At 34.6% G+C, this 22,901-nt stretch overlaps 1 protein-coding gene across 2 annotated transcripts in view; it reads right to left on the bottom strand.

The window, feature by feature from the left end:
* CNTN5 (contactin 5) overlaps positions 1-22,901 on the bottom strand; it is a 1,028,052-nt gene that overhangs the window by 61,979 nt on the left and 943,172 nt on the right. For both annotated transcript variants that reach the window (XM_040976845.1, XM_040976846.1), the window contains one exon: positions 8,301-8,459. In XM_040976845.1, the coding sequence (XP_040832779.1) occupies positions 8,301-8,459 (159 nt within the window). The remainder of the gene's footprint in view (positions 1-8,300; positions 8,460-22,901) is intronic.

The following is a 22,901-nucleotide window of genomic DNA, read 5'->3' as shown; positions in this document are numbered from 1 at the left end:
ACACATTGAGGTTTCACCTAACTCTAGTGAGGTTGGCCAACATTTAGAATTCCACTAACAACGTCTGTTGATGTGGATTTGGGGTGAAAAGTACCGTTCTCTGTAGGAGTGTAGGCTAGTGTAGCTACCGTGGAAGCCAGTATGGAGTATACTGAGATAATTGAAAATTGCCCTACCATATGATCCAGCTATCCCACTTTTGGGAATATATGCAAAAGAAATGAAATCTGCATATGAGAAAGTGACCATATACACCATAATCCTCAATGGTGAAGACATGGAAACAACCTAGATGCCTGTCAAAGAGGAATGAATACTGAAACCATGGTACATCTACTCCCTGGAATACGACTAATTAGCCATTAAAAACATGAAATTTTAGTGTTTGTAACAAATGGCTCCAACTAGAGACCATTGCGTATGGAGAAATAACTCCCAGAAGGACAAATATCATGGTTTTTTTTTCTGATATAAGGCAATATTTGTACAAAATGCAAAAATAGATATAAGGGTAAATATGAATGCATATGTATTCTCACAGATGTATAATGGAGATGAGCATACTGGGAAAGGAAAATGTTATATGCACCTCAACTCCGGAATAAAAGGAGAACTCCCAATGAGACTTGACAATATGATACTCGATTTCCCACTACTGCCTATACTTACAATGCCACGATATGCTTAAATAGTAGAATGTTGGACTTGTGACTATTGCAGAAGAACTGTACCAGTAGAATAATGTCAGAAAATATTGAGGGTGGAGAATGGGGACGAAAGGAGAGGCATGTAAAAGAGGAATCCATATATCTAAAAACCCTGTCATGGGTAATAATAAAAATACAAAAAAATTATATGCTAACTCATTTTCTATGATAAAAAAATTAAAGAAGAGAGAGGTATTCCATTTGCTGGTGCACTACCCCAGGCCATCTTATGTTGTTTTTGCAGGCCAAAAGCAGGGACATGAACACACACACAACCACTTGGCATGCCAGTATCACAAATGGAAGCTTAGGCTACTAGCCACAATGCCAGCCCATGAGATTATATTCTTAATCTTTCAATGCCTGATAGAAAGTCAAGTATACTTTAATCTGTATTTTTCTATAATTTCTCCTTTATATAGTCACATTTAATTTTTTCAACACTTGCTTCTCTTCCCCACTCATCTCTACTGTCTCGGAAAGCTTTTACTAATTTATTCTAATTATTTGAAAGGCAGAGTTAGAGAAAGGAATAATACAGAGAGGAGAAAAAGAAAGTGGGAGAGGGAGAAAGGAAGAGAGAAAGAGAGGGGGGAAAACAGAAAGAGGAGAGAGACAGGGAGAGACAAAGCTCTCCCACCTGCTGGCTCACTCCCCAAATATCTGTTGCCTGTGTTGGGTCAGCTGCAGCCGGGACTCTGAAAGTTTATCCAGTTTTTCCAGTTCTCCTACATTGGTGGCAGGGACTCAAGTGCAATGCCATCCTCTAGAAACTTTCTAGAGAAACATTTGCCACAGGAATAGTAAGTGGGATGTAAAGGACTCTCTTGGCTTGTGTGGAGATAGTCTGGATTTTTGTCGTTCCTGAGTGGCTGTGAGAAGGATGCTGGGGAACCAAGGTGAGGTGGTGAGACTCTGGATGTGGTGCCTCAGTTCAATTTTTGATGGCATGGAATTCCATGGAGTTTCTTTTAAATTGTAGCAAAAGCACATTACCAAATTAACAGCCCTGTGAAAAGTGTATGCAGTGTGGGTCGCCTGACAAATTTCATAACAGTGTAGAGGTTACCTGTTATTTTTGGTTGTTTTAAGAAAATTGTTCCCCTTGTGCTACACTGGTGCCTGAGAAAAATCTCTAGGATAGGAGGCAGGAGGCCATTGGCCAGTTTGGTTTTTGATGAAATACTGACATACTCAGACATAATGATGGCAAGAAGTGGTTTGTGGACATTCATCCCACTCTAGCCTCCAACCTCTAAAGACCACCAATGTTTGCCTTTGGTTCATATGGGATTTGCCTCATTATTTTGCGTATTTTTACTCATGTCGGTCATCTTAGGCAACTCCAGAGATGTGGGCCATCCCTCATACCTTTTCAAATCAATATGTTTCTACATATTTTCTCTCCAGTCTAGCCATAACTCTTTGTAATTTATGAAGTCCTTCCAATTGTGAGTTTTTGAATTCATGATGCATTAAGAGTTGGATTTTCGTTATAGTCAATCACATCTAAACATTCCTACAACTTTTAATTCTATTACACACTCAAGTATTCTATCCTTCTGAAGGGGTGGAAGACTTCCTAAGATGTTACAGAGAGAACAACAACCCACCCTCCTTTCCCCCACAGCTTTCTCTAATGTCCTTTGCACTTGGTAGGTCATTGTGGGCATGCAGATATTTTTCCTATAAGAATAAAAAGCAAAAGCACTCCTATGGCTTTGATGAGCATATTCCTGATTAGTAATAGTGAGTGTTTTTATGTCCTTGTTGGCCATTTTTATGTCTTATTTTATGAAATATAATTTTCATCTGCTACTTGCTATTTATTTCATAGTAATTGACTTGAGATTCTAATATATTCTGGTCATTGTCCCCTTATCAGATATATAACTTCAACATTTTTCTTCTGTACAATGCCTCTGCACTTTATTGATTGTTTACTTTGCTGTGCAGAAGCTCTGCAGTTGATGAAAACCCATTATTCTCTAGTTTTTTTTAATGTATTTATCAGGTCACATTTAAAAAACTGTCTTCCATTCTAGTGTGCTGCACTTGTGCTTGCATTCTCATATTTATTGATGCAGATTCAGTGTAGCTAAGATGTAGAAACCACTCAGGTGTTCATGTTCAGTGAAGAAAATGCAATGCATATACCCAGTGGAATATCATGCAGCCATAAAAACAAATGAAATATTTTCATGTACAACAACATGGATGGAACTCAACAGTATTAGATTGAATGACATCAGGTTTAAAAACTGCCTTATCTTATTGGTGAATAAACTAAAATGAATTGATATCATAGACAATAAAGATACAATGCAGAGTAAACATTTAGTATAGTGTTTAAGATGGCTACAGTCTGGACCCAGCGTGATGGCTCAGTGGCTAAATTCTTGCCTCAAATGTGCTGGGATCCCATATGGATGCTGGTTCATGTCCTGGCTGCTCCACTTTCCCTTCCAGCTCCCTGCTTGTGGCCTGGGAAAGCAGTAGAGTACAGCCCAAAGCCTTGGAACGTGCACCTCCATGGGAGACCTGAAAGAAACTCCTGGCTTCAGATTGGCTCAGCTCTGGTCACTGTAGCCCCTTGGAAATTGAACAAGCAGATGGAAGAGCTTTCTCTCTGTAGCTCCTTCTCTATGTACACCTGCCTTTCCAGTAAAAATAAAAACAAAACAAACAACTGCAACAAAAAAGACAATCTGGCAAAGTCCCACATCTGAGTTGGATTTGAATCTAAAATCCAGTTTGGCTGATTTCCCTTTATAACTTCTTATCTTACGATTGTATTGCTCGAGGGCTTGATTTTCATCCTCCTCTATTATTTGTACTTTTTTTTCTCTGAGTTTACATGTAGTTTTATGGCTTTAAAAACAGTTTAGACATCGATTTTCTAATCTATAATTTCATCAGTCTTTTATACAGATGCCTAATTGAAATCCACATAGGGATGTTCACTGGCTCTACCAAACAAAATAAGTTCCAGAATGCACTCCTCATCTTATTTCCATTCTAATGTGTTCTAGTCACACAAGCCTTCATACTCAGTCCATGTCAGTGTGCAGTACCCTACCCTGAATTGGTAAAATCAAATAATTAGTGTTCATCCTGGCATTCTTTTTTACTTGCTCTTTTTTACATTCACAATGTCAGGCAATAGTCTGGGTTCTATCTTGAAAATATTTTCTATTTTTGACACTTTATTACCTCTACTTTTGACATTCTTAAGCAATATTGCTACTCAATTTCAGTAGTTTCCGAACTGGTCTGAAGACTTTCCACCCATCCCAGAGTTTGCTTCTAAAACAGCTTTAAAGGATATATTGAAAGACAACTTGGAACATCAATCTCATGGTTAATTTTTCTCAGGATGAAATCCCCCATCTTGTAGGACTTGATCCTGCTGATGTCTCTCCATGTTCCTTTCATACCATTCTCCCTTAAACTCTCTCTACTCAATGCTTTCTATTGCTCCTGTGTGTAACACTGCAAACACTTCCACACTCTTGCTCCTTGTACCTGGCAGCTTCATTCAGCTGTTGTTGCTAAATCTGCACTTCCTTCAAAGGTACTTGATTACTTTATTTCAAATTGCAAACTGCCCACTTGTGGGAAAAACCATGTTTTCCTGAAATGCATGCGTTGAAACCCTCATATCTCAGGTGGTTGCATTTGGAGATGGGACCTCTACTGAAATATAATTACTCCAGAACTATAAGTAAATAAACATCTCTTATTTAATTCATGCAGTTGTTGGTATTTTGTTATGACAACTCAAATTACTATATTGCTTCCCCCACAATACTCTCAATCCACTTATTAAAACATATCTTCACAAGGCATGGTTATTACTTTCATCAATGTCTACCAAGTGCCTAGATCACTGATAGATGATTGATAAATTTTTGTGGAAAGAATGAAAAAGCAATGCAATGTTTATGGTGTGATTCTTATTGACAAAGTTAATTTTTGTTTGTTGATGTAATTATTATAGGCTTTACGTGGCTTATATATGTGTGAGAATGGAAGGAATAAAAGAGACTTAGGGAAAGCTTGAAAAATAAGAAAAAAAGTTGTAACTAAATAGGAGGGAGTCCTGGGGTTCTATTTCAGAGGAGAATAACTATAGATAATATACTGTATTTTCCTGCTTTAAAAAAGCTTGAGATTAGATTTTGAATATTTTTGTCATAAAGAAATATTAACTATTTAAGGATATATATTTACCAAGATTGGAAATTATACAGTGTGTACCTATATCAAAACATTACATAGTGCCCCATAAATATGTGCAATTACGTATAAAATTTTGAATAAAAGTTAAATACATATCGATTTTAAACCTTCTCAGAAAGCTACACATATTTAGATTTGGTCATAGTTATAGATTATAAAGATTACTTCCTCAAACCTGCATCTTTACTATCCTTAATTCAAAATTCTGTTTAAAGTGAAAAAGGAGAATTTCATGTTCTAAAAAGATAAAATCCATCCTTCCTTTTTTTTCCTTTTTTCCTTTACAAATCTATTGTTTCTTATTCTAGGGCTATAAAATAGTTGTAAAAGTCTGAGTGGAAGAAACTTTTTTTAAAAATATATTTTTAGTTAATAAAATGCAATATGAAATAAATTGGAAATCAAATTTCCAATTAAATTTTTTATTTCATTAAAGTCAGTCATTTTACTTTAAGTACTACACAAAAAAGTTTTTTTTATTTGTTTCTCACCAACCAAGTATTCTAAAAACTTTGCAAGCATCACTCTATAAAGAGATATTTGTGTGTGTGTGTGTGTGTGTGAATATGAAGGCAATTTGAAATAGCAACTATACTGGAGGACCTCATGTTAACTCAGGGAAGGAATTTTGCTTAAATGCTTTTCCTGATAAGAGAATCATATCCAATAATTTAATTAGACAATAAGCATGTTCAACTGGGAGATGAACTGATCAGCTTGTGGAAAATGAAATGGAGGACAATGATATTATACGTTTTAAGAAACATAGTCAAGGAAACAAAGACCAGCCAATTCTAGGATTATAAGTGACTTTTTGTTCCTAAGTAGACAGTTAAACCTAGATCAGTAAATAGTACCCAAGAGTGTGAGGAAAGTCAGGTTTTTGAATCAAAACTAAATTCATTGAAGAGAAAAGGGACTCTTAGAAAAACTTAGTTGCTTTGATGTCTTTATACTTTTTTTCAGAAGAAGTATATTATTCCCATTTATATTTAAGTTTGTTTTTCAGGACACAGTATTCACTAATTATAAAATGTGCTCAGCCAGAGGTCCTTGAGTAGTTCTTTAGCCCAATTATAAAAAAATATAGATCTGACTGTTTGTATTCATTTTGATGTACACAGCAATTTTAAGCTGCAATTAATGCAGAAGTTGCAAAAAGGATTAAGGTGAAGACACACTTTGCTAGAGTCTAAGCATGATGAAGGCTACGCAATGATCAGATAAATAGCTATTTCTGAGAAAAACATGTACTTTTTAAAAAATAAATGCAGCACAACCATAGGCCTTTATCTAAAAAAATAAAAATCCACTGAGCTGAATTTAAAATTTTTAAAAGAATTCTCAATTCAAGAATATTTCCATCTTTCGAATCATATTAGAAAAGAAAGACAATTTGAGTTTTGAACAAATAAAATTAGTACACATGCGTAAGGTTTCTAAGCATACATATATTGTATTCCTAAAGAAAAAGTTGAAACAAGTGAACTAATAAACAAACTAAAGGCTAGAATCATGGAATAAGTGTAACTAGGACACATGGAAATAGATGATGGGAGATAGGATGTTCTGGATTGTCATGGGCTTTGGCTGTGTAAAGCAACATACGAAGCTACATCAAATCCTTCACGAACAAATACAAACTTAGAATGAGATAAGTTTTTTTGGTGTGACATTTTTTAAATCCATGCATGGTTTCTCATCAGTCTCCACAAACTCTTTAAAAGAGTCATTGTATATAAAGATGTCAAAAATTTTTGCGCCAAAATTGGACTTTTCATTTAATTTTCCACAAACCATTTATATTTCTGTTGAATATGGATATGGCAATATGTCTGCAAGGAAACCTTTCCAAGAAGTCAGTTGTAAGGGTAGCATGGCCAAAGTGGATAGGGAGCACAGCTCTGGGAGGAGAGTGGGTTTGTGACTGCACAACACCTGACCTGAAGGTGACTCTGTTTCCTGGCTGCAGAGAGAAAGGATGAGAGTACTTGTGAAGTTTAGTTATAAAAATTGTTGAGTAGACTTGTTTGTGTGGTTTGCATTTGTGCCATTCACATTTGAATATTCAGTTTATCCTGAAATTCCCTTGGGTTTTTTCAATATCACAGAGTTATAATGGAGTGAAGAGAAAGGCAAATATGCATACTTATCTGTTTCAAAATCATTATGCACACATGCATAGAATGATATAATGAGGGCTAAGTTAATACAGAAGCCAATATATTAAGAAAATCTGTCGTCTACATAATATATGTATTTTTTCTTTCCTCATGATAGTAAACTTTTATACCAAAATACGTTGTTGCTCAAATTTTAATTACTCAAGCAACAACGTGAATCACTCCACTCCTATGTTATTTTGGTTAAGCTGTATGGTTACTGCACACACACATCTTACTAATTTTCATATTTCATTTCTAAATGTGTGAATCTTTTAAAACAAAACACAAATTTAAACTCTTCAGATGATTTCGTTGTATAGACTTATTGCACACTTTCCAAATATACTTGTACAGGTGGTGGAAGTCACACCTCTCTCCTGGACAGCATAAACCTGGGGACATGTGAGTGCACTTGTACATGTGAAATAAAAACAATTAGGAAAAATAGTTTTATTTTTAATTTTTTTGTTATTTCAAAAAGTTTTAGGTTTACAGAATTAAAGTTGTGACTTAGTCTGAAAGATTTCAACATACACTCTCCCTTATTTAACAACTTATAATTTTATGTTTGCTGTGATTATGAACCTCCCTATGTCTTCCTTTTATCATTCAAATTCCTCTCATTTTGGAAGCAGGTAGTACAATAATGTAATTCAAATAGTGTAATTTTTTTTCAATTTTTATTTTTATTTATTATTAACATTTTAACCACAGGCTCCTGGTATTTCCCTTATCCCTAAATAATGTAATTTTAGTTTGATTTTCCTTTTCTAAACAAAGCCAATGTGTTTTACTCTATTAAAGTAGTTAGCACAAGGAATTGATGTGATGGGACAGCTTGGTTCCCTGAATGTATATAAAAAAATTAATAATTATATGTAAAATTATGTAAAGTGTTCTTCCAGAGAAAAGATTGGGGACAGCTTCTCAGGAATTCTTTGCAGTACTTCACAGAATTTTTTTTGTCTAAAGTTCATTGAAACATGATAGAAACGGACGTGATACGGTCTCCTTTTGGAATTGAAGAGAGGGAATCCAAGCAGCCTGCTGTTTTTCAGATTGTGTCGAGGAACAAACAGTAGTCAGTATTGTAGACTGTCTAGAGTTCCAGAAAAGGTCTAATGTAAATATAGCCCTCGAGAAAGGAGTCTGTTCTGGTCATGTCTGATGTTTTAGAATTCCTTACCTGTTTTTACTGTTTGCCATCCCAGGGAGAAGGGGCTGCGGGCCTGCAGGCTGTAGGAAGAGATGGGGCTGTGATTGTCAGCTGCCGGGCTCCAGGAGAGTGTGGCTGTGCTCTCAGTGATTTCCTCCACAATCACGATCCCTGGGGGACCGGGGGGACCTATAGGAAAGGCAGTGGATAAAGTTAAGTACAAATCATTATGAGGAAATGTGAGACATTGTGTTTTCGATACGGATCCCATCAAATTATGCAATCCTCTTAATGAAATATGTATTTACTAATGAATATTGACAGCAAAAAGTTATGGGATACAAGTTGGCTGCTCGTATTTCTGGGGGGAGCTTAATTATAGATGGGGTATTATTCTGAGACTTCATGGCTGAAGGCAACTACTAATTAGCATTGTATTTTATAGGAAAAGAAAAAATAATTAGAAGCAGACACAGGAAGATGAATGTCACTGTCAACTACAGTTGTTGAAATCATTTTCAGCTTACAGAATCAGCAAGAGTTACAGGTAGTTTTATCAGGATAAAAGTGATCCTATTCTTAATACAAAGTTCTAGGTGGAGAGAGCTAATCTTCATATGCATAGACTCTGAAATGTACAAACGCTGTGGTGTGTGCTATTAGGGGGCCTAGACTTCAACAAAACAGATTAAAGTTACTACAGAAATAACACTGTAGACAAGGTAAGGACATATACTAGAAAAAGTGAATAGGTAAACTTGTAGGAATTCAAACACTGTGATTTAATTCTCCTATTGGTGCAGGAAATTATGCATGAGTTGATTATTTCTATTTTGATAGTTAAATAGTGATATCGAATAGTGATGCTTACTTTATTTGCACACAGTCTTTATCCTCAAAAAAATTTTTTGCAACAATTTGAGAAGAAATGCACCATTCCATTATTTTTTAAAAATTTCTTTAATTTCGTTTTATGACACCGTTTCATAGGCTCTGGGATTCCCTTAACCCCTCCCCATGTCCTCTTCCCATGAGAGATTCCTCCACAATGTTGCAGTAGTACAGTTCAAATTCAGTCATGCTTCTTTCATTGCAAGCATGTACCATGCATAGAGTCCAGCATCTTATTGTCCAGATAAAGTCAACAGTTTCTTGGAGAGACCATCACTGTTCTGAAAGTAAAACTGGTGGAATATCATCCCATCCAATGAAAAGCCACAACATAACATCAACAACAATTTACAACATTATGGAGTTAATTGACAATAGTATTGAGTGACTGATATGTCAGAAAATGCAAATTCTTAATCACATCCTGTGACTATTTCATTGACATTTCAATTTTAGTTTATACACATCCGGCTGCTATACACCTTTTATGGAACTTGGTGTATTTTAGGCTAGTCCCAACCAGCTTATAACTCTAGCTCCCCTCTCTTGCAATGACCATCATGGTTACTCTGGTGTCCCACCCCCCGCCAAAAAAAAAAAATTAGATAGACAGAGACCAATAAGGAAAGCTTAGAACCAGACAGGAAACGGCCAACTTGGACTCACATATATTGTTATTGTTTTTAAAGTGATAATTTCCAGTAGCATTTTTAGAATATACACAGCTGTTTACATTTTAGTGGTTAAAGTACACTAATACCTTCTCTGTTATTCTTTTCCAAAATGTAGGGAATTTAATTTTCAAGAATGATTTTATATTGAATGAGAAAACTTCCAACTTTAAGTACTTTATTTTTTAGAACCTTTATTTTTTAAATTACTTTGAAGAGAGAGAGAGACAGACACAGGGATCTTTCATCCACTCTCCACTTCCCAGATGCCTGCAACTTATGGGCCTGGGCCATGCAGAATCCAGCGGCAGGGAACTCAGTCCGGGTCTCATGTGTGAGGGATGGGAACCCAAGTCCTTTCCCATCACTTGTTGCCTCCTAAGGTGAACATTAGGAGGAGGCAGAAGTTAGAAATGGACTTCAAGCATTCAAACTCTGGCACTCTAATAAAGGAGGAAGACCTTCATGTAACATCTTAATAACTATTTCACTTGTCTGTCTCTTTAAGCATTTAAACTCATTATTTTCTTAATTTTTATGTAGCAAGTTGTTTTCTGAATTTGGTGACTGGGAAGTGTGAGTAGCAAGAGTAGAGGTAGACTGTGGAGCTAAGAGATGACTGGGGCCATAGATGTTGAGTCATTAGTGAAGATTACTGAATAAACAGTACCAATAAGGAAGGAACAATGACCTGGCAAAAATTTAAAATCCTCTCTAGGGACAATGATATTGTTTTAGGAAATGAGGAATGAACTATGTTATTGAAGGAGAACCAGCAGCAGATGGCAGAAGCCAACCATGTAAAAGGTAAGGATCATTTTCTGGGAAGTGGTAGAAAGTTGGGTTTAAAGGAAGAGTTGTAAAAGATAGTCTTGAGAAGTGGTAGTTTTCCCCTAGGTGATATAAAGAAAGCATGAAGTAACAAAACACTGAAAGCTTTTTACATGGCAATTGCAGAAGCAGAGTGAGCTTGTTTTTGAAGGTCCTCATTTTCTCAATGAAGAATTTAGGCCTACAAGGTGAGGATGATTTAATGAGAATAAAGTTAGGGAAGGAAGTTAGCAGGAAGGATAGGCACAAAATATGCACAAAATGAAATTAGAAGGCTGCAAATTAGAGAGAATATTAAGACTTTAGAACAGCATTGGAGTTCAACTTTGGTTGGAAATGACTAAGCCGACAAGACTCGGAAAGCCACAATTAAAATCAAGAAAATGGGAAGTTTCAGTAGTTGTAGGAGTTCTAAAATGTGTTCATGGGTATCATAAAAGAAGTCAAAGCCGTGGATGAGATGGAGTAAAGCTGGAGATTCAGATGAAGCCAGAGTAAACAGGAGAAGCCTGTAAGAGTAGGTCCTTGTATTGTTAGGGTGGATGTTGGCAAAAAGTGTGAGGTTTTCAAAATACGGCAGTTTTGAGAGAAAATGTGGTTTGTGCTTACTTGGAGTCCAGTGGAATTATAAAAGAATGGGGTTAATGCATCGCTAGTTTCAATGTTGAAGCTGTTAAAATAGTGGCTAAAGACATGATGAGGAAAATATTTGAGATCCAGGAATTGCACAAGGTGGCTAACAAGTTGGAAACCTAATAGTTACCATATTCTCAATACATTGTGTTATGGTGCTGTAAGTGTTTTGAAAATATTAGCTCATTTACTTATTCCCTTGTCATTGTGATGTGAACACTTACATCTGTGTTACAAGAGGCATGATGGGAGCTTGAAATGATTACTTGGCTGGTGAGCAATAGATAATTTAATCAATAATCGTATTTATTACATGTTACACGAGGGACTGAGTATCAGTATCAGTTCAATGGGGAGAAGTCATTTCCCTAGGCCATGGCACAGTTGAGAGCTGAGTTATGAATCAGTTTGTAAAGTCCTATGTGTAGTAGGGAGCGAAGAGTTCAGAGAATATTTGATCTTTTACCATATGTCTTGGTAGTAGTTTCCACTGATGAAAGCATACTCCATTATGCAAGAGCTCATTTGCAGAAGCCCTTAAAGACTATGAGTATCTCACATCCTTCCATCCTGTACCTGAGACTGGTTTCCTTGTGGGAACGTCAGTCCTGTTCTCTCACCTTCTTGAATCCAGGCTGGTTTGTAACTGACCCAAGAGTTAGTGCTAAGAATCATACATGCGATTTTTGAGGCCAGATCATAAGAAGTTCTGCAGTTTTGTCCAGGTCTTCAAGAGTGCTTGCTATGGGAAAAGCAAGATGTTGAGTGAGGATAGCATTCTCAAAGAGGGCTCAATCTGGATTCTTAGTGGGGACTACGAAGAGAGAAAGTTAGCCAGTCCTGGCACTTCAGTCCAGCTATTAAAAATGTGCAAGAATTATATATCGTTTCGATCATCATCTGCCTACATCTGCCTTGTTACATCTGTCAGTTGCCAAACTCATGCAAGAAAATAATATAAGGATGATATCAACGTCCGAATTGTTGAGACTCAATGACTTTTTGGAATAGGGATCAAGGTTGATTTGTAGACAGATATGGAAGTTTTCAACTGCTGTGTAAACATACTAGGTTAATGAGTTAGTATCACAGTTATTGCCAAAAAGTTCTTTTGTAATGTCCCATTTATTCTGCTGCATTGCCTACACATCCTTTTAGAAAGCGTTTACAAACAACTGCGTATGAGCAAGATCCCATGGGAGAATAATTTAAGTAACAGAAGCTTTGTTTCTGAATATTAAGCTCTATAAAAATATTCATTAAATATTTGAAAATTACATTTCTTCACTAATTTTACTTCAAATGATTTTAAAAAAAAATCTCACCTTGAAAATAGCTGTAATATAAAATACATCTATAAATCTGCATGCACTTTCTCTGTTTATTTGCTAAAATACGGTCTTTGGTAAAATAAGCAATGACAAGGACAAATATTTAAATAACCCAAGGTATGGCTATGGAATTATTTATAATTAAAACAAGTATAGGCAACTTATATTCAATAATGACATAATATGTGTGTTATAAATTGTTAGGACAAGTATTAACCTAATATTAAACATTATTTGGTAACAGGGTATAAATGAATCAAGCTTAATTTAAAATTGCATGTGAATATACATGTAGCAATAATGATTTGCCCAGGAAAAAAATGGGAAAATTGTATTAAATTGCTGCAATAAGTGAGAATATTGTTGATTTAAATTTTACTCTTTGTACTTGTATGATATTTAGAAATTTACAAAATAAGCATTTGTTACTTCTATAAACATTGTAAGGCTACATGTTGTGATATGTGCTATCCTATGGCTGGAATTTAATGCACTCAGCATTGTGCTCGGGGGTGCGGGGGGAGAGGATGAGGAGGCAGTCAGGAGAGGCAAGACAGGGTTCCTGCCCTGCATGCGGTCAAATCCAATGGCAGAGACAGATCTTTTGCAAAATTCACATGGCAGATAGTGATCATATTACATTAAAATGAGAGGAAGCATATTTTGTAACTTACTGTGGCAATTGGCATACTGGCTACAATTTTTTTTTCTGTGATTTCCAATAATATGAACACTTAACACAGTGCTTGGCGTACTTTTTTGCCATGGTGAAATATTTGTGACAATGATAACAAAGGAAAGTAAGAAAAACTGAATAAATGAAATAGGAATTAATTTGAATTTGTAATGTCGCATAATATTGCTAAAGATTGTTTCAAAGTATTATTAGACAGCAATTCAATATAATCTCCTCAATACTAAATAAAAATACATTTAAATTAATTTTTTATTCAATCTGTAAAGTAACAATAATAATTACAAAGTGACTATACGGATGAAGAAAAAAACCTTCCATCTAATATAATGGTAAACATTCTAATGATAAGCCTTCTTAGTAACTTTGTCCATAACTTATGGACGGAGATCTAAAAATTTTTATAAATTTGTAAAAATTTTTAATAGCAATTGTGATGATTTTATAAAAATATTCTTTAATTTCTCCAAGAAAGTAAGCATGATTTTAAATCATAATAAAAGTAAAGACAAACCTACTGGTATTATGTTAGTATTGGCCTGTCGGTGCTCTATAGCAAAAGTATTTCCTGACATTGCATACAGACTGTTGGTTAGAATTAAGTTCTTGTGTATATTCATATGTGAATTAGATTAGCATATTAATACCTTTGTTTTCAAGTCATGTTAACAGCAGCCTTATTTTTTCAGTCTTCATTTTTAAAAGTCAGGTTGTGAAAGTTCTTTAAAAGTCTTTGGAAGCTAATTAGCACAAGACATCTTTGAAAATAGATTAATAAGGAAGAAGTGTCTGAGTGATGACAAATGTGTGACAGTAGCTTGTGTCTGGATGTTATACAGCTGCCATTCATTTAGTAGAAATCTTATTAGATTTTATGGTTAGCTGTAATGATTCAGTGTCAGATGAGCAGTAATCTGGGATTTTTTTTCCACCCAGGCTCAATGCTATTATGATAGAATAAAAAATAAATATTTAATTTGAAAATTGGCAATTAAAAAGTGTATGCAATCTGTGTATTCATCCATGTTGAGGACTGCTGAGCAAATAAACCACAATGTCCAGAGCAATAATCCTTATTCCCATGCCTGTCGTCCATCGTCAATCATAACCCTTCATCAAACTAGGGATACTGTTAGATCCACCTTTTTTGATGACATTATGTTCAGCTAGAAGATGTCTTCTCTTGAGAAGCCAATGACTTTTATAGCTGGAAAATGAATATAGTATGTATGAGGACACCTGTTTAAAAATTTATGGAGAACAGAATTATAATATCCATGTTCCACAAACTTTTGGAACTTCTCTAGAATTTGCTAGCAATCTCACAAATTATTATTATGCTGACATGAGATAAGGATGTCAATTAAGCAATGCGTTAGTCTTGTAATTTTTTAAAATGAGTTGGCATCTTCTAATTAAACTGTATTATTTACTAGATGAAGTTGTATTTGAGAAAGGAAATTTCCTCATTAAAAATAAGCCAAAACAAATCTTCCTGCTTGCAAATGGACTAAAAGTTGTCACAAAAATAGGCAGTAATCTTGACAACCACTCAGATTGGTCAAGTTATTACAAATCAGTGTGGTACAAACCCGGAAGGGGATGTGTTGACTTCTTGTGAAATGGATGCCTGTTCTTGTCTATGGCTAAAAGACGACTAGTAATGCAAGCTTTTCAGTTCCTGAATAGCTAGTCCCCAATCACGAAGAAGCCTGAGGAGCCTTCTCATGATGTAGACCGATTGTGTTAAGTATGTTTTACAGGTCATATACACATTAATATCACGTTCTCTGCCTGATTCCAAGGCATATTGATTACTGTTGTTTTAATAATATAAATATTTAGCTTTTAAAGAAAAAAAACTGACATGAAATATGGTCTGATACTGTAGATCATTTACATTTTTAAGCCAATAAATATGGGCTGAGGGTAGTCATCTCGTCTCGAGACCACATGCATGAATATAGTATAGGGAGAAAAAGGAAGCTGGTGTGACAGTTGTTCAGGGAGGCAAAGCTTTAATCATGATCTTCTCATAGATTGTGAAGAAGAGTAGCTGCGTTTTGGAAGATTAGATTAAGGTAAACACATGAATTCAGTAACATCTTGTTTAACCATCTATAATCCAGTTCACAAGGCCACTTTGTATATATTCTTTGGAAAGTCTTCAGGTACAGAAAGACAAAATATTTTAATAACAAATAACACTTATTCATGTGGCTATATTTTCTGTATTACATTGCTCATTTATAGTTTATAATTATTAGTAACCGATTATCATTAGTTGCTGATTTTTATTCTAAAATATGAATAAATATTTAGAATATTTTAGAATAGGAATATGAAGAAATGGTAGGATATATTTCTATAGGAAGTACATATTATATGGTCTATTTTCATATGAAAAACTGTGTCTCAATATATGCTGGCCACAATTGATTTGCATGTGGCGTCCCATCAATCCCTGTTCATTTACTCATGATACTTCCTGACTATCCCTAATGATAGATTTTTTTAGATTTATTTGCTATTTAGTATTTTATTTTGAAGTGCAACTTTCTTAATTTTTCAGTCGCATTATAATCAGCTCATTTTCTGAGCAGTCCAGAATGAAAATGGTGATTTATTCTAAAGTAATTTATTTTCATTAATTTAGCAAAGGTCAACAATATGTCAAAGTATTCTTCCATTTTCTGTTTATCATTATACATACCTTACTTAAATGATATACTCTTGACAAAAGATTCTTGATTTTCATCACTTTGGCTATTTAATACTTGTTTTCTTCAAATTTTAAATTGTATTCAGGTTTAATTTTCTGAAAGCAGATTCCATTGGATACCTTGCTACATAAAATTATTGTATGTATTCATACTGCTGGGTATCTGTGTTGAAAGTCTCAGCTGAAACTTTCTACTTGTGCGACTATAAGTAGTGACTCATTGCTTTGAATTTTAGAAAAAAGATTAGAATTGTGCTTGTATTTTTTTTTTTACTGTTTCCAATGCTGATAGTGCCTAGAACATTGTATGTTATAGTTTTGTAATCAATGATAGAATGAATATTGTTATCAATTTAATGAGTTAGTGTAGTTTTTTATTTACTTTTTTTACTTGTTTATACTTTTCACCACTCAAAACACCAAAAAGTAGTATCTTCACTATTACAGGGCTATTTTGAATATTCTAAATAGACTTTTTGGTATACTGCATTTTCATTTTTGTTGAATGCCACTAGTTAGGTATTCACCTATATGTAGTATATTCCTAAAATAAAATGATAGGTTACTGTTTAATGAACAATGGATTTAGTGGCAAATCCATGAGAAAAGCATTATCCAAAAGTTATCGAGTTTCAATTTTTCTTTTCTGAGTTCAGCACCAGCATCTGTATTTGTACAAGATAAATAGAAAATTTTTATGTATGCTGTATTGGAGAAAGAGTTACCTAAAAAAGAAAAAAAGAAAAAGAATAAAAAAACAGAAAAGGAGAAAAATAAAATTAAGAAAAAAAAGGTCTGGGCAAAGAGTAGTTTTCTTTTATTGCAGATTCTTCCATGTAACATCGGGGCCATGGGCAAGTTTCTATCTCTGTGTAAAGAGGGTAAAGATGATAATCTTGTATCATTCTTGCATGGATCATCTAGGACAATGTCTGAAATATATTTTTTGAATGGTAAGCAGATATAAGCATTGGTGTGACATGTCATTCATCTATAAACTTGAAGATATCTATTTTACACTGATTCATATTATTTTCCAGTGTAATCAAGAACCCATGTATCTCACTTTATTTTATGGAAGTAAATGTGGATAGATATGATGGTGATTTGAAGAAAAATCCTATCATTAGCAGGTTAAGTAATCCTTATCTACTAAGAAGCTTACAACTTAACGTGGAAAGAAAAGTAATGCCTGAATGACGATGACTTAACACCCTAATTAGCAGAAGATACTGTGCTACATGTTATATAATCTCAACCTTCATAAACTTTGTATTGACATAGTCTTTCCACAAATGGAGAGGTGAATCTCAGAAAATTCACCCAAAGTAATGTCAACAAACATTCCAAAAGTTGGTGGTTAGTTCAATTCTAACCCTTGAAAAATGATATGACACTTGGGAAAACAGCCTGGCTGGTCAAGTGCAAATAGTCAAGTAGGTAAACTCAGAATGCAATGAAAATTATAAAAAGTGACTTAAAACTCTGCCCACATGATATTGGAATTAGCCGTTTGGGATTGAGGTTTTGGATTTTTTTTTTTTTCAGTTTGTGCTATTACAATCACTGATTTCCTGTTACCACAAAGTTCAAAAAAGTTTTGTAAATCAAAGACAAAATTTCAAAGTCGTATTATAGTAAATCCATTTTATAAAAGCATAATCAAAAAGTTTGTGTGACTCTCAGTGTCCCACTCAAAATAATAATAACAAAAAGCCTAAAAGTTTTGGAGAAATTTCACATGAGGACAAAAACTAAAAGCTAAAATTGATGGCGATAGCTGATGAAGATTGACGAGAAGCTGTAGGATTGAGGTCTGCATTCAGGCCTTGGCTTTTTCCAGCAATGTCACTTAGTAATTAATTTTGTATCCAAGACACACAAAATTTATTAGATATTAATTCCAGAGTGATGGTTTCTCAATGAAGATTCCAAGAAAATAGTTGCTCTTGGCTAGAAATTAAAAATAGGTGAATTTTATTGATGGCAAAATGGAATGAGCAAAAAATAATGATAAAAGACAATCCCAGATAATCCCATATTGAAGCAAGAAAAAAAAATCTATTGATATTGATCAGAATAGTAGTAGTTTATAGAGAAAAATAGTCTGAGGGAAGACTTAGAACTAGGAAGAGTAAGTTTGAATTTCCTTTTCTAGGCACTGAAGAATCAATGGATGGTTTTAGACTGGAGTTACACTGACACATTATGTTTTAGAAAGGGAAAAGAAAAATCAAAATGAAACAATTAAAAAAATTTTGGATGAGCATGTCAGAATGTTTTTCTGTTTTTGCCATCAGAATTCATTTCAATGGAAATATTTCTTCTGATACAATGACACAGGTGGGGAAGAGACTAGGGGACCAGAATGGAGTTGAGAAGAGGAAGATTTTGATATAGGGATGAGATGCCACTTGAAATGCTTCAATCCATTCATTAACTGAGTTTAAGATATGATCCTGTGGGAGCTGGCTGGGGCATGGCTGCTGGCTGAATCCCCACTTGCAGTGCCAGCATCCCATATGGGTGCCAGTTCAAGTCCCGACTGCTTTACTTCACTTTTGATCCAGCTTCCTCCTTATGGACTGGGAAAGCAACATGGGATGGCAGAAGTCTTTGGGCTCTAGCTCCCATGTGGGAGGCACAAAAAGACACTTCTTGCTCCCAGCATTGGACCGCCCGCCGGCCATCTGGGGAGTGAGCCAGGAGATGAAAGATTCTGTCTCTCCTCTCCTCTGCGTGTAACTCTTTCAGATAATAATTTTAAAATCTTAGAAAAAAATATGATCCTGCTCTCAATTTTGGCTTCCAGTATAACTCTCTCTATGTCAGCAGGAAATGGCTCAATAACTCTGCCTCTGCCACCAAGTGGGGGCACAGGTTGTGTTTCAAATATACACATGGTCTTACAGGGGTTGAGTCAAAACTTTTTCATTGGATCTGTCTCATGTTCCCTCCTGGCTGGAAATAGACATGACCAAGTTTGAAAGTTGGCATGAGTGGTATGAAGGAATTCAGGAATTTCTGGTTGACACTGAATCAGGAAAAGTTGGTGGTCATACAAGTGAAATACATTTCATGATAAACTTGGGGAAAGACTTACTCAAATTGTGGGACACGTGTTGCAGAAATGAAAAGAAAATATTGCCGGAGCTTCCATGCTCCAAGTCTGATATCTATACGTATTTATAATTGGCACAATAATTAATTATAATTTGTAATTCCATATACCTGAAATAGGCACAGGTATAAAGATGCTAAGCCCTCAGTTGGTTGTTAATTGATTGATGGTATAAAAATTCCACACATGCAGATAAAAGCTTTTTCTTACATTTATCTGATGCTTTTTTGTTTTATACTCCTTACAGTCAGAGTTCAGAATCTTTTCTGTATGCATTCAGCTTTTAATATTGACATCAGTAGTACTGGTGAGCTGGGTGATTATGCACACATACACTACAAAGCACAGTATGATGTGGAAGGTAGAATGGAGCTGTGAACAAATGTTTACACTTGTATAGCTGGGAGTCCTCACCAAGAGTGAAAGGGTTCCTAAAATTCCTCTTCTCCCTTTACCATTCCAGGAAATTTAATTCTTTCACTTCACTTTTATCTGTTTCTTTGCTTTATCAAGATATCAAAATACATCATGGTATATTGAATTTTATACACCCATGATGATTATTTATTCAGTTAGTACTCCATAATCTCTCAGTTCTTCCACATTTATATGACTTCTGAAACCCTTGTAGTTATGTTAGGGAAAAAGAGCACATATTCATTCATTTTTACACTTGGTAGTTTGTTCAACCATACGGAGAACACATTTATTATGTCCTGGATTCTTGGATTAAGAGCATAAACAAGATAAGAAAGGTTCCTTCCCTTCTGAGTTTTATATTCTAGGGAGAATAAAGTCAATATAAAATGAGATAACCTCTAAACAGTAATAGTGCAATAAAGGAAATAAGATGAAACTATGTGGATGAGAGGTGAGGAACATTATATGGGAAAGTAACAAGGAAATATCCAGCCACAAAAACATTAAGGGCAAGAGCTTTCCAAACAGAGTATATCAATGGCCAAAAAAAAAAAAAAAAAAAAGTATGGCCTGTGGCAGGATCAAAACAAATTCTTGTGTAGCTGATTTAAAAGGAAGATGAGTGGAGGAGATATGCTGGGGAGATCAGCAGGTGCCAGATAATCAGAGGAATTGAAAGCTGTGGCAAGGAATTTGCATTGTGTTAATTGGAAGTAATCACATAACTCAGGAGGAAAAATAAAAAAAAAAAACCAAGTCATTAAAGACCATGGAAGTTTGCCTGGAACCCTCAGAGGTTATAGGAAAATTTGGGGGAGAATTTTAAATGATTAAAAACACATTTTCTTTGCAGTAAATTTTGTAGCACACTTAAATTATGATATTTCAAGAACTACTTTCCAAAGATATTTTAAACAAGTACTGTTCTTAGGATATATATTTGTAGGTGTACCTTCAATGATGGTAGAGTGATTTTTTGCAAACTCATCTTAAGTAATCTTGTTTAGAACATGATTACACTACTTGAATTGTAAGAAAAGCAAATATTGACACTGCCCCTTCCTTACAGCAGTCTTACAAGTTTGGACTTTGATATCGTTTGTCCTAAGTGGTATTTGTGAATATGCAGTTGTTATTGAAATACTGAATTCTGACTTCTTTAGGTTATAAGGGGCTGTGTAATTGTCTTAAACAATTCAACTATACACAAAAATGATTTGGATCACCATTAGTTTATCATTTCATTGCCTGTATAGGACTTTACAAAATACTTCTTTAAAATGCATTTCTTTAAAAATGTTTATTTAAGGCATTTTTGTATGGTTTTTTTTAATAAGAATACCAACACTTCCTGGAGAATTATCGCAAAATGACAGGTGAGAGATAAATTAATCAACAATCCCAGAAGTAGGCATACATATTTAATATAGGTTTACATGAGTAAGAATTGTAGACACTTTATATGTTCCAGTATAAAAAGAATACTGTCCATCCATCGAAGGTGATCTTTCTGAAATGGAAAATAAATATTTCAGGGACTATTGTATAAACAGGCAGGAATGATTGAAAATTCTCAACTTGCTTGTCTAAAATCTCAAGCAACCTCAAGCAACCAAGATACTATCCTGGAGCAACCTAGATGTTGTATCGTGATTCACTTAGTGAGCTGTTATTGCATAAGTTCTAAGCACAGGAGTTAAAGATATTCTGTTGGAAAATACCATATGGTGTGCTAAAATATGCAAAATACCCTGTCTCCAAAACTTTCTATAATTCCAATATTAAGTTATTGTACATGGCTTGTTATAATTCTGAGATGTAGAATAAAATTTTTAAAAAATAGGCTTGTCTTTCACATTTGTTGTGTCTTACTATTTATGAAAAATGTAAAGATATCTCTGTGACTTGTTTATAGAAATACACCATAGGATGATTTTGGAACTGTTTCAAATGATGAGGTGGGGTGATTATTTTTAGTCATTCTTTTTAAGAAAGTTGTACCCTTGATAGCACATGGGCTAAACTCTAAGTAGGCAATTTTCTTTGAAGTTTTTTTTCTTAAATATAAAATTTTGCTTTAGATTTTTCCTTCATGATTTTTTCTGGAAACCAATTTGCTATACAAGACACCTGAGACTCTGAACATATTTCATAGTCCTGAAAACGAGCAGATGTTGACAGATGCGTTTAGTGTCACTGATTTCATATTCTAACTGAGCATATCAATAGTCTCCTAAGTAAAAAAAAAATACTATACTATCTTAATTTCTCAGGAAATGCCCCAGATACAGTGGAGAAAGACCTGTCTTACTGGTTTCTTTTGGACTGCTGGCTTGTGTTATGAATATTTTTATTATACAGTTGTAGGAAGAACGCTTATTATTCAATGTACATTAGAAGTCGGCAAGACTGAAACATGGTTTCTGTCATATGGCAACCATGAACTGGGTACAGTCCTAATGCCACCCTCCAACTCATTGGCACAATGGAGACATGGGCTCTTGCAGAAGCACTTAGAGCAGTTATGGAGGCTGGATAATTTGTAACAGATGTTTCCTATAATGGATAGGTTACAGGGAGAGAATCTGTAATGCTGACTATCTTCAGTGGGATATGATTGATGTTGCATATTAGCTTGACAACATTCTGTTAGCTGAGGTAATACGTAAGCTTTGATTTACTGATACAAGCAGATCAGGTGATTAATGCCTTTGAAATTATAATTAGGCATTTCAAATGAAATTCACTGATAAATCCATTTCTGTAGCTGGCAAGAAAAAAAAAATTCTGATGTGAACCAGTGACTTTTCGTACAACATCTGATGCAGACTTGCTTTATGCCATAGATTTCTATGATTAATGAATTCTTCAGTTATCCAAAACAGAATGCTGACAAGCAAGCATTCTGACACTTTAGATGGTTGTCTCAGGCGATTTGCAGCAAAGTTCTTTTTCCCTGAGATTCTGTAATCTTGACCTAGAATGTTTTAGAAATTAAGACTGAAAGTCATTCACACTATTTAGTTTCTTTTTAATCTACATATTTTATGTGACTGTTCTGATGTTTCATAATTACTTCCAAATCTTTTAGTGTCCTAAAGGCCCTCTATTTTTGTTCATTATTTTGTTGCCTAACAAACTAAAGTTATGGCAGAGTCCTGTGTAAACATCTTTAGAATCACACTAATATTTTTGAAATGTCAAAGATTGAATTTTAACTCAATTCTATAAAATAAATTTGGCACTTTTGTAAAATCTGATGACTGTTAGATATGCAGATATTTATTATTGGTACTAATAGGAAGGTAACATTTGTG

The sequence above is a fragment of the Ochotona curzoniae genome, unplaced genomic scaffold (assembly GCF_017591425.1).
Source record: "Ochotona curzoniae isolate NIBS_2020 unplaced genomic scaffold, NIBS_Ocur_1.0 contig_2723, whole genome shotgun sequence".
Taxonomy (NCBI): Eukaryota; Metazoa; Chordata; class Mammalia; order Lagomorpha; family Ochotonidae; genus Ochotona; species Ochotona curzoniae.
The sequence above is the reverse complement of the archived record's forward strand: the minus strand, read 5'-3'. Positions and strand labels throughout refer to the sequence as shown.